This window comes from Polypterus senegalus, chromosome 10 (genome assembly GCF_016835505.1).
Source record: "Polypterus senegalus isolate Bchr_013 chromosome 10, ASM1683550v1, whole genome shotgun sequence".
NCBI lineage: Eukaryota > Metazoa > Chordata > Cladistia > Polypteriformes > Polypteridae > Polypterus > Polypterus senegalus.
In genome coordinates, this window is record NC_053163.1 from 1,965,447 (window position 1) to 1,978,913 (window position 13,467).

The window sequence follows — 13,467 nt, forward strand, 5'->3', positions numbered from 1 at the left end:
AAATGTGGTGTACACACATTTCTACGCAATTTACTGTTTATTAATCATAATCACATTTTAAACATGGATATGTGAACGTGCCTTGAACACTGCCCTGAAACATTCATATATACAAAATCACAATGCTGTAGAACTTCACTGGCTAGTAGAGCAGCTCCCGAATTCAAGAGTATCTGGCTGTGCTCCGCAACTGAGAGTGCAAGAAGATGTGGTCTGGGAATGGTGACAAGCACCATCGTCTGAGCAAGTAGGCAGTATCTTCTGGATCATGTAATGATGTGATTGCTTTTGCAATATACTTTGTCTCAAAATAAATGAGTCACTGGTTGACCCAGGTCATCAAGACGTGAAGTTTGACTCATGTTGTATGACTTAGGCATTATTGGAGAGGAACTGTCACAAAAGCTTTATTCTTGCTAGGTTCTCTTATGTCAATATGAGTGCAGTAAATTCCTGGGAACTGCTGCAAATTGCCCATTTATGTTGGCAAAAACATGTTTTTTTGTATGTCCGCCTTAACACAATAGGAATCTCTAGTGCCTTGCCAGTCAGTTAATGGCTTCCAGCGGGCATAATGGGGTGAGGCTTGACTGAAATATTCCTGACCTATTGGTCAGTTCCATGAGAAGGGATAACAGAAAGCCAATATAAACTGATGAAAAAACAAAAAGGTCTTCAGTGCAAATACGCAGCATTAGCCCTTTTAAAATGGAAATAAAATACAGTCTGCATCATATTCATCCTTTTTGAGGTGTAATATGTTTGCCATGTCAACACATGTAATAGTGGCTTAGTGATCCTAATTATTATGTGTGCAAGTCGTCATTTAGCAGGTTTGGCTGTATTTTCCTGCTTGATCAAAGGGTTTTGTCATCTAGTTTCTCCAAAATGTTGCATACACATGGGTCAGATCCGCCATAAATATTCACATGTTCCCACATCAAGTTTTCTTTTATAAATCCCAACATTTTTGTGGCAAACTGTATACACACATTTCAAGCCTCTTTTTAGGGCATATACAAGTTTTACAAATGAGGCCCCGGTCTTGAATGACCTGAGCCATTTACCAAAGGAAACGAGATTCCAACAATGGTGCATGGTTTGTAACAGGTCAGAACAAATTACAATTTTGCAAGAGTAGGCTGAATTCACAAGTGATTTGATAGCCACTGATTTTACAGTTTAGAAAAAAATGTTGAAAAGTTAAGTGTACCTAGGAATTTATACAGCATACAGTAGTAATAACAGCCAGTTTGTCGCAACTTCTTTATGCTTCACTTAATGTAATTCTAAAAGTGTACCTCATAGATGGCAAAAAGTTCACCTTTCAGTAACTGTGACTCATATGCTATAAAAATTTCCACTGTTAAATATTTTAGTACACAAACCCTAACCCAAACTTGAATTTTGATCAGCACACTACCTTGGTTTCTATATTTAATTGCTGCCTTGGTGGGTGCTAACATCATACAGTTTTTCTGAGATAAAACAGTCAAAACTATTGCACTAGTTAAGAGGTTTTTGTTCCAATCTTATTCATGCTGTTTTGTAAGTCTCTGGCCTTTATTTTAATGTACTTCCGCTGTTTTAATTACTATTAGATGTGATTATCTAGACTTTTTTAGTAAGTGTATTCAGGTTTTGATTGTAAATATATCAATGTTACACAATCACTATACACCTACTGTATACAATATACAGATTAAGAATATCTAAGGAGTGGTAATAATGGTTCTTTTCTCAGCCTTGTACTTCATTTTTTACAGTGTCAGGCTCTGTTAGTATTTATTAAATGGTTGTCTATGATCATAACTAAACCAGATCTGTACTTTTTCCAGCACTGAGCTCTTAAAGTGCTACTGGATTGCTGTATGCTCATCTGTGGTTTGGGAACAAATCTCACGCTCCTTCACTGATCCCAAGTCTGTCAACCCGCTGTCGCACTCTGATGCTAAACTAGTTGTCTTCCCTTCACAACAGCAGTGGTTCTCCTGATCTTTGTCCCTCTGGGATAAACCTGGGCAGTCAGGCAAAGGGTCATTTAAGAATGCCTCAACGGTGACAGCACAATCTAGGCGTTCCATGGACAACATGATCTTATATAGGTCATGCAGACTACCATTGAGCTCCTCAAAAAACTCAAGGGTAGCAGCCGCTGGGCTTTGCTGACAAGACATAAATCTGTGGGAGAAAGAAAAAAAAAATTAAGAACTTTTCAGTCTGCTCTAGGACTGCATATAAATGTGCAATATGAACCACAGTTGGGTGACACTATTAAATATCTAGCTTGTTGATATTCCAGAATGATGAGCAGCGCTGCATACAAATTCTAATTATGCACTCATTGTTTGTCACAGTAATGATGTAACCTTTGGATCTTGTGCAATAATTAAATTCCCTTTCTGGCAGCATGAACATCTGAAACAGTTAGTAGTTACACAGAGACTCTTTTATTAATATTCTGTTAATGATATTTTAATGCACCACCTACCTGATCTTAGTACCACAGAGGCCCAGACGGGAAGCCAGCTTTCTCCAGTCATTTCCACTCACTGTGTTTGGCTCCAGTAACATTTGCAGCTGCTCAAAGAGTTCCCGTGGAATTCTAAATGTACAGGGGAATTATAAAGATATTTTACTTCAGCAATGTGAAGCAATCTTCTGTAACTTTACACCCTGAATCCCTCATTAATCTCAAATTGAAAAAAGGATGTCACCTATTGCAATAGGGTTTTGGTGAGACCCTCTCTGCCTGGCACCCACTTTCTGTTATGTGCAAACGAAGGACTTCGAGGTACTTCTCTTGTAGGTCCTGGGGAACGACAACCATCATCAGTTTATGACATTCAGCCTGTTTCTGCTTTTGATAAGCACCATGGCATATCATTATAACAACCCTTAAAAGACCTGTGATAACTGCCCATAGTCTTGACAAATAGAATTTTATCAGTCCATCCATTGATTTTCCATGCCTTGCTAACCCAGCTAGATTCCATCAACAATCAACAGTCAATATTCCAGAATTAGAAAGCAAAAATTGGATTTTATCAACTTTTGCAAATAAAAACAAAAAACTGAAATATCACATTGACACAAGTATTTAGACCCATTACTCAGTTAAAGCATGTTTGCCAGCAATTACAGTATAGCGTTTTTATAAATCTAATACCCCAAGCTTTACATGCCTGAATGTGGGGATTTCCTACCAAATTTTTGTGCAGATTCTCTCAAGCTTTGATAGGCTAGATGGAGACCATTGGTGGATGGCTACTTTCAGGTCTCTGCAGAGATGTTTGATTAGGTTCAAGTCTGGCCTGTGGCTGGGCCATTTAGATAGATAGATAGATAGATAGATACTTTATTAATCCCAAGGGGAAATTCACATACTCCAGCAGCAGCATATAGTTGTATATTTCTGCATACATATGACCTAAAACATCATCAGATTTTTGCTCAAGTCTTAAATGTAGATAAAGAGAAACCAGTTAAACAATATGAGACAAAAATATTATACTTGGTCATTAATTTATTGAGGAAAATGATCGAATATTACATATTTGTGAGTGGCAAAAGTATGTGAACCTCTAGGATTAGCAGTTAGTTTGAAGGTGAAATTCAAATCAGGTGTTTTCAGTCAAAGGGATGACAATCCGGTGTGAGTGGGCACCCTGTGTTATTTAAAGAACAGGGATCTATCAAAGTCTGCTCTTCAAAACACGTTTGTGGAAGTGTATCATGGCACGAACAAAGGAGATTTCTGAGGACCTCAGAAAAAGAGTTGTTGAAGCTCATCAGGCTGGAAAAGGTTACAAAACCATCTGTAAAGAGTTTGCACTCCAGCAATCCACAGTCAGACAGATTTTGTAAAAATGGAGGAAATTCAAGATCATTGTTACCCTCCCCAGGAGTGGTCAACCAACAAAGATCACTCCAAGAGCAAGGCGTGTAATAGTCGGCAAGGTCACAAAGGACTCCAGGGTAACTTCTAAGCAACTGAAGGCCTCTCTCACATTGGCTAATGTTCATGTTCATGAGTCCACCATCAGGAGAACACTGAACAACAATGGTGTGCATGGCAGGGTTGTAAGGAGAAAGCCACTGCTCTCCAAAAAAAACATTGCTGCTCATCTACAGTTTGCTAAAGATCACGTGGACAAACCAGAAGGCTATTGGAAGAATGTTTTGTGGACGGATGAGACCAAAATAGAACTCTTTGGTTTAATTGAAAAGTGTTATGTTTGGAGAAAGGAAAACACTGCATTCCAGCATAAGAGCCTTATCCTATCTGTGAAACATGGTGGTGGTAGTATCATGGTTTAGGCCTGTTTTGCTGCATCTGGGCCAGGGTGGCTTGCCTTCATTGATGGAACAATGAATTCTGAATTATATCAGAGAATTCTAAAGAAAAATGTCAGGGCATCTGTCCATGAACTGAATCTCAAGAGAAGGTGGGTCATGCAGCAAGACAAAGACCCTAAGCACACAAGTCATTCTACCAAAGAATGGTTAAAGAAGAATAAAGTTAATGTTTTGGAATGGCCAAGTCAAAGTCCTGACCTTAATCCAATTGAAATGTTGTGGAAGGACCTGAAGCGAGCAGTTAATGTGAGGAAACCCACCAACATCCCAGAGTTAAAGCTGTTTTGTACGGAGGAATGGGCTCAAATTCCTCCAAGCAGGAGTGCAGGAATGATCAAAAGTTACCAGAAACATTTAGTTGCAGTTATTGCTGCAAAGCGGGGTCACACCAGATACTGAAAGCAGAGGTTCACATACTTTTGCCACTCACAAATATCATTTGATCAAAGATCATTTTCCTTAATACATAAATGACCAAGTATAATATTTTTGTCTCATTTGTTTAAATGATTTCTCTTTATCTACCTTTAGGACTTGAGTGAAAATCTGATGATGTTTTAGGTCATATTTATGCATAAATATAAAACATTCTAAAGGGTTCACCAACTTTTCTGCACAACTGTACATAAAGAACAATATTAAATTAAAGAGTGATAAAAATTAAGGTATAACAGACAATAACTTTGTATAATGTTAACGTTTACCCCCCCGGGTGGAACTGAAGAGTCGCATAGTGTTTGGGAGGAACGATCTCCTCAGTCTGTCAGTGGAGCAGGACAGTGACAGCAGCCTGTCGCTGAAGCTGCTCCTCTGCCTGGAGATGATACTGTTCAGTGGATACAGTGGATTCTCCATGATTGACAGGAGCCTGCTCAGTGCCCGTCGCTCTGCCACGGATGTCAAACTGTCCAGCTCTGTGCCTACAGCAGAGCCTGCCTTCCTCACCAGTGTGTCCAGGTGTCAGGCGTCCCTCTTCTTTATGCTGTCTCCCCAGCACACCACTGCATAGAAGAGGGCGCCACAACCGTCTGATAGAACATCTGCAGCATCTTATTGCAGACGTTGAAAGATGCCAGGCTTCTAAGGAAGTATAGTTGGCTCTGTCCTTTCTTACACAGAGCATCAGTATTGGCAGTCCAGTCCAATTTATCATCCAGCTGCACTCCCAGATATTTATAGGTCTTCACTCTCTGCACACAGTCACCTCTGATGATCACGGGGTCCATGAGGGGCCTGGTCCTCCTAAAATCCACCACCAGCTCCTTGGTTTTGCTGGTGTTCAGTTGTAGGTGGTTTGAATCGCACCATTTAACAAAGTCCTTGATTAGGTTCCTATACTCCTCCTCCTGCCCACTCCTGATGCAGCCCACGATAGCAGTGTCACCAGCGAACTTTTGCACGGGACAGGACTCCGAGTTGTATTGGAAGTCCGATGTATATAGGCTGAACAGGACCGGAGAAAGTACAGTCCTGCGGCGCTCCTGTGTTGCTGACCACAATGTCAGACCTGCAGTTCCCGAGACGCACATACTGAGGTCTGTCTGTAAGATAGTCCACAATCCATGCCACCAGGTATGAATCTACTCCCATCTCTGTCAGCTTGTCCCTAAGGAGCAGAGGTTGGATGGTGTTGAAGGTGCTAGAGAAGTCCAGAAACATAATTCTTACAGCACCACTGCCTCTGTCCAAGTGGGAGAGGGATCAGTGTAGCATATAAATGATGGCATCCTCCATTCCCACCTTCTCCTGGTATGTGAACTGCAGAGGGTTGAGGACGTGATGGACCTGTGGCCTCAGGTGGTGAAGCAGCAGCCGCTCCATGGTCTTCATCACATGTGACGTCAGAGCGACAGGCCGGAAGTCATTCAGCTCACTAGGATGTGATACCTTTGGGACTGGGGTGATGCAAGATGTTTTCCAAAGCCTCGGGACTCTCCCCTGTTCCAGGCTCAGGTTGAAGATGCACTGTAGAGGACCCCAGCTCCAACGCACAGGCCTTCAGCAGTTGTGGCGATACTCTGCCTAGACCCACTGCTTTGCTGGCATGAAGTCTCCTCAGCTCTCTGCTTACCTGGGCTGCTGTAATTGTAGGTGGGGAAACTCTCTCTATGCTAGTATCAGCAGAAGGATGGGTGGAGGATGTAGTACTCCAAGGTGAGAGTGGGTTAGGGTGGTCAAACCTATTAAAGAAGTTGTTCATCTGGTTTGCTCTCTCCACGTCTCTCGATGGTGGCACCCTGCTTCGAGCTGCAGCCAGTGATGATCTTCATCCCATCCCACACTTCCTTCATGCTGTTATTCTGCAACTTCTGCTCCAGCTTTCTCCTGTACTGCTCCTTTGCCCCCCTGAGCTGGACTCGGAGTTCCTTCTGCACACACTTGAGCTCATGCTGATCACCGGCCTTTAAAAGCCCTTTTCTTCTGGTTCAAAAGGCCCTTGATGTCACTTGTAATCCATGGCTTGTTGTTAGCATAGCAGCGTACTGTTCTTACTGGAACTACAATGTCCATACAGAAGTTGATGTAGTCAGTAGTGCAGTCAACAACCTCCTCAATATTCTCACTATAAGGTCCCTGCAGGATATCCCAGTCCATTGTTCCAAAGCAGTCTCTCAGAGCCTGCTCTGCCTCAGGGGACCACTTCCTGAATCAGCGGGTGGTTGTAGGTAGCTCTCTCACTCTTGGTTTGTAGTGAGGCTGAAGCAGAACCTGGTTATGATCTGCTTTACCAAGAACATCCATAGATTTAACCCTAAGCCACTCCTGTGTTGTCTTTGCTTTGCACTTAGAGTCACTGTCCTGTTGGAAGGTAAACCTTCAGCCCAGTCTGAGGTTCAGAGCACTCTGGATCTGGTTTTATCTAAGGATATCTCTGTACTTCGCTCCATTCAACTTTCTTTCAATCATGACTAGACTCCAAGCTCCCAATCTTACAGCATGATACCACCACTACCATGCTTCACCAATTACATTGGTATTATGCAGGTAATGAGCAATGTCTGGTTTCCTCAATAACTGTTGCTTAGTATTGAGGCCAAATAGTTCAATCTTGGTTTGAAAAGACCAGAAAATCTTGTTTCTCACAGTTTGCATTTTGGCAAAGTCCAATTAGTGCCTTTGTCATAAAGCCTAGATCGTTGAAATGTTGTAGTGATGGTTGGCCTGTCAGTTTCTTAAGTCTCCACACAGGTTATCAGGAGCTCAGCCAGAGTGACCATTGGGTTCTTGGTCATCTATCGTGCCAAGGCCATTCTCCCCTGACTGCTCAGTCTGGCCAGGCAGCCAGCTCTAGAAAGAGCTGTGGTTTTTCCAAACTCCTTGGCTTTCTTTGTCATTGTTTCTAAATGAAAGACCTAAACTTCTTAGGGTTATAATGGTTTGTCTGTTTTCCTTTGTTAATTCCCTTTTTCATGTCATGATGACAGCAATATATAGTGCGGTACTGTCCAAATAATGCTTCAGAGGGTGTAGCAACACAGTTTTTTCCAACACTACTTTTACATAAACAGAAGATTTATAAGTAATCAATAACTGGAACACCTGTAGAAATTGCTTACATAAACTTTTAAGGGTCTATTATTTTCTTTGCAACAGAAAAGTTGAATGTTGTTAACCCATTACTTGTTCCCTGAAAAAGGTATTTTTGTATGACTCTGAGAATTACATTATTTTTAATTTTTGGTAAACAAAACTTGAAGTACTTAAAATATTATAAAAACGGGAAAAATTATAATATTCTAAAACTTTTGACAAGTTATGTATGTATTTATATTGTATATCATTGTTCAAACACCCCTGGATCCTGCCCCTCATGGGGCCACTCAAAGACATATGAGTAGACTGCTCATCTTTAATCAAGTAGTCGTGTTTGGGATTCAAAGCAGTAGACAAAGGTATGTCTGAGTTTGTCCAGTATTTTTCAACTTTCTACACAATTGCCCATTCTTTAGTCACCGTTAATGTTATTTGTCTTAAGAGCCAGTTCATTTGCTAAAGTGTTGTCCAGGTGGGCCTGTCTAATATGTACATATCCATGACTTGTCTATGTATCCAGTCCTCAATCTTCACCTTTATAAGTTTTTGTGTTGTCACCACAGAGCTTTTTGTAGAACTTACTTACTATTAAACTTAATCACAGACGCGATTGCGAATTGCTCTGCACCAGGCAAGATACTCATTAGTTTTTGCAAGAATTATCAAAAGAAGTGATTTTGGGACTGTACAACTGTACCACTTTGGCAAGAGAAACAATGTCAACGAGCACTATATTGTGATATATATATATATATATGATACAGTACCTACCAAATAATACAAAGTGTACACAACACATATTTTGCCCTAACTGGAGATCTTCAGGTATATACACTTTTGCTTCCCTCTACGGGGATCAAACCTTGGACATCAGCACTTGAGACAAAACATCTGACGTTGCACCATGGCAGCTGGTTTGCGTACTTGAAGGGGTGATATATATATATATATATATATATATATATATTGTCACAAGAATGAGACATACTCAGATAAAGGTTTGGGGCAGCCACCCGTATAATCTGGTTTCCTGGCTGCAAAATCGTTTAGTAGAAATACAGAGCACTGAAGTGCATACAACCGAGTCCAAAACAAGACTAAGGGAAAAGGGGAAAAGGGCAGGCTTTTAAAGGGGAAGACAATAAGTGAGGTCATAAAGATCGTGTGTTCATCGCTCATTGGATCAGGCCTGGCTGTGACATCAGGGGGGCCGGAGCTGGTAAGGTCTGTTTCCATTGGTTCGGTCCCGGAAGTGATGTCAAGAGAGCCAGGTGGAGTCTCCCAGGAATGGTCTACAGGAAAGTGAGAAAAAGAGTCAGTGCACTCTGCCACAGCCCGGCATGCCCCCGAACTGCCTTCATTTAAGCCCTTTAGCTGCCTCCCATGCACACGTGTGACAATATATATATATATATATATATATATATATATATATATATATATATATATATATATACAGTATATATATATTTATATATATATATATATATATATATATATATATATATATATATATATATATATATATATTTAGATAGATATAGACATATATACAGTGCATCTGGAAAGTATTCACAGCGCATCACTTTTTCCACATTTTGTTATGTCACAGCCTTATTCCAAAATGGATTAAATTCATTTTTTTCCTCAGAATTCTACACACAACACCCCATAATGGCAACGTGAAAAAGATTTACTTGAGGTTTTTGCAAATTTATTAAAAATAAAAAAATTGAGAAAGCACATGTACATAAGTATTCACAGCCTTTGCTATGAAGCTCAAAATTGAGCTCAGGTGCATCCTGTTTCCCCTGATCATCCTTGAGATGTTTCTGCAGCTTAATTGGAGTCCACCTGTAGTAAATTCAGTTGATTGGACATGATTTAGAAAGGCACACACCTGTCTATCGAAGGTCCCACAGTTGACAGTTCATATCAGAGCACAAACCAAGCATGAAGTCAAAGGAATTGTCTGTAGACCTCCGAGACAGGATTGTCTCGAGGCACAAATTTGGGGAAGGTTACAGAAAAAGTTCTGCTGCTTTGAAGGTCCCAATGACAACAGTGGCCTCCATCATCCGTAAGTGGTAGAAGTTCAAAACCACCAGAACTCTTCCTAGAGCTGGCCAGCCATCTAAACTGAGCGATTGTTGGAGAAGGGCCTTAGTCAGGAAGGTGACCAAGAACCCGATGGTCACTCTGTCAGAGCTCCAGAGATCCTCTGTGGAGAGAGGAGAACCTTCCGGAAGGACAACCATCTCTGCAGCAATCCACCAATCAGGCCTGTATGGTAGAGTGGCCAGACGGAAGCCACTCCTTAGTAAAAGGCACATGGCAGCCCGCCTGGAATTTGCCAAAAGGCACCTGAAGGACTCTCAGACCATGAGAAACAAAATTCTCTGGTCTGATGAGACAAAGATTGAACTCTTTGGTGTGAATGCCAGGTGTCACGTTTGGAGGAAACCAGGCACCACTCATCACCAGGCCAATACCATCCCTACAGTGAAGCATGGTGGTGGCAGCATCATGCTGTGGGGATGTTTTTCAGCAGCAGGAACTGGGAGACTAGTCAGGATAAAGGGAAAGATGACTGCAGCAATGTACAGAGACATCCTGGATGAAAACCTGCTCCACAGCGCTCTTGACCTCAGACTGGGGCGACAGTTCATCTTTCAGCAGGACAACGACCCTAAGAAAGTCAAGATATCAAAGGAGTGGCTTCAGGACAACTCTGTGAATGTCCTTAAGTGGCCCAGCCAGAGCCCAGACTTGAATCCGATTGAACATCTCTGGAGAGATCTTAAAATGGCTGTGCACCGACGCTTCCCATCCAACCTGATGGAGCTTGAGAGGTGCTGCAAAGAGGAATGGGCGAAACTGGCCAAGGATAGGTGTGCCAAGCTTGTGGCATCACATTCAAAAAGACTTGAGGCTGTAATTGCTGCCAAAGGTGCATCGACAAAGTGTTGAGCAAAGGCTGTGAATACTTATGTACATGTGCTTTCTCAGTTTTTTTGTTTTTAATAATTTTGCAAAAACCTCAAGTAAACTTTTTTCACGTTGTCATTATGGGGTGTTGTGTGTAGAATTTTGAGGAAAAAAATGAATTTAATCCATTTTGGAATAAGGCTGTAACATAACAAAATGTGGAAAAAGTGATGCGCTGTGAATACTTTCCGGATGCACTGTAGATAGATATTGTCTCACATATGTGCATGGGAGGCAGTCGATGGGCTTGACTAAATGTGTTGTTATGCTGGATCAAGGTTTGGCAGTGCACACTAAAGCCTGTTCTCCTCCTTCTACAGATAATCAGAAGGAAAACCAACCTAACCCCACTTCCGGTTCCTTTATGCTTAACGTCACTTTTGGGTGCAGCCCAAACAACATGCCTGCCCTTTATATACACAGTGAGAATTTCCAAGCCTTTGTTCTTGTCTCCTAACTATATATATATATATATATATATATATATATAGCGACAGATTGGGGCTGTATCGCGCCCTTGAACCCCGGTCCACGACTCCAGACACCAGGTAAAAGTCCAAACGATGACTTTACTCAATTGCCACAGTGCACAAAACACCCTCTCCTCCACTATATTCATAAATAACAAAACACTAATCACAAAAAAATAATCCTCCAACTCCCAGACACGTTGCCACCCTTCCACCCAGCTCAGCTCTCCGTCTGGGAGCTCCCATAGTCCTTTTATTCTCTGTGACCCGGAAGTGTCCCCAATCCCCAGTCCATGTGATTCAATATCACGTCCTTCTTCTTCACCCAGGAAGCACGTCGCTCTTCCTTTGACACACTTCCGGGTTATAGGGCACAAAGAAGTCTTCGGTCCTCCCTGCAGCTCCCTCTTGCGGCCCCTGTGGTATCCAGCAGGGCTGAGGATAAAAACTACAAAGTCCATGACTCCCTGCTGGTCTTCGGGGCACCTCCATACTGCAGGGAGGGCTCCATCTGGTGGCCTGGGGTTATTGGCTGGGATGACAAGCCGGCTAAAGACCACTATATATATATAGTATATATATATATATATATATATATATATATATTTTTTTTCATTGCATTCGTAGTCTGAATCCCGACCTGAATTGTGTGGGTGGTTACCTACCAGGTAATGCCAATGAATGTAATTACTCTGGACCTACAGGCTGTCAAATAAACGAACCACACACCGTGGCGCAGCGTAAAGGGGCTTCATCTCTGACATTGATGTCCGAGGTTCGATCCCTGAGAGGGGAGCAGTGGAGTGTGTACGCCTGATGAGCCTAAATGAAGGTGAAACACGTGTTGCGTACCCTTATATATAACTGCTCAAAAAAATAAAGGAACACTTTGAAAAAACTTCAGATCTCAATGGTAAAGAAATCATGCTGAATATCTATACTGATGTAGACTGGGTAATGTTTTAGGATTGGAAGGATGTCGCATCATTTGATGGAAACGAAAATTATCAACCTACAGAGGGCTGAATTCAAAGTCACCCCCAAAACCAAAGTGAAAAAAATTATGTGGCCGGCTAGTCCATTTTACCGAAATTTCATTGCAGCAACTCAAAATCATACTCAGTATTTTGTATGGCACCCACATACTTGTATGCATGCCTAACAATGTCAGGGAATGCTCCTAATGAGATAACGGAAGGTGTCCTTTGGGATCTCCTCCCAGATATGGACCAGGCCAATACTGAGCTGCTGGACAGCCTGAAGTGTTCTGTTGGATTTAAGTCAGGCAAGAGTTGGGGCCAGTCAATGGTATCAATTCCTTTATCCTCCAGGAACAGCCTGCATACTCTCGCCACATGATGCTGGACATTGTCGTGCACCAGGAGGAATCCAGGACCCACTACACCAGCATAGGGTCTGACAATGGGTCCAAGGTTTTCATCCCAATACCTAATGGCAGTCAAGGTGCCGTTGTTTATCCATGGATATGCCTCCCCAGACCATCACTGACCAACCACCAAACCAGTCATGCTGAACGATGTTACAGGCAGCATAACGTTCTCCACAGCTTCTCCAGACCCTTTCACATCTGTCACATGTGCTCAGGGTGAACTTGCTGTCATATGTGAAAAGCACAGGGCGCCAGTGGTGGACCTGCCAATTCTGGTATTCTATGGCAAATGCCAGTCGAGCTCCATGGTACCAGGCACTGACCGCAGGGCCCACTAGAGGACGTTGGGCCCTCAGGCCTCCCTCATGAAGTCTGTTTCTGATTGTTTGGTCAGAGACATTCACACCAGTGGCCTGCTGGAGGTCATTTTGTAGGACTCTGGCTGTGCTCATCCTGTTCCTCCTTGCCCAAAGGAGCAGATGCCGTTCCTGGTGATGGGTTAAGGACCCTCTATGGTTCTGTCCAGCTCTCCTAGAGTAACTGCCTTTCTCCTGGAACCTCCTCCATGCCGTTGAGACTGTGCTGGGAGACACAGCAGACCTTTTGTTGACTGTAGCCAATTGCAAAACTAGTGAAAAAAACAGTCGGAAAATGATGAGGAAGGGAAAAATGTCAGTTGCCTGCACCTGTTAGACCATTCCTGTTTTGGAGGTCATTTCATTGTTG

General features: G+C 42.3%; 1 protein-coding gene across 2 annotated transcripts in view; it reads right to left on the minus strand.

Annotated features, from left to right (window-relative positions):
• Positions 1-497: 497 nt before the first annotated feature.
• Positions 498-13,467, minus strand: part of LOC120536454 (UNC5C-like protein) — a 33,833-nt gene continuing 20,863 nt past the window's right edge. For both annotated transcript variants that reach the window (XM_039764812.1, XM_039764811.1), the window contains exons 7-9: positions 2,718-2,812; positions 2,492-2,605; positions 498-2,181 (exon numbers count right to left, since the gene is read on the minus strand). In XM_039764812.1, coding sequence (XP_039620746.1) covers positions 1,857-2,181; positions 2,492-2,605; positions 2,718-2,812 — 534 coding nt within the window. In that variant the 3' untranslated portion in view covers positions 498-1,856. The remainder of the gene's footprint in view (positions 2,182-2,491; positions 2,606-2,717; positions 2,813-13,467) is intronic.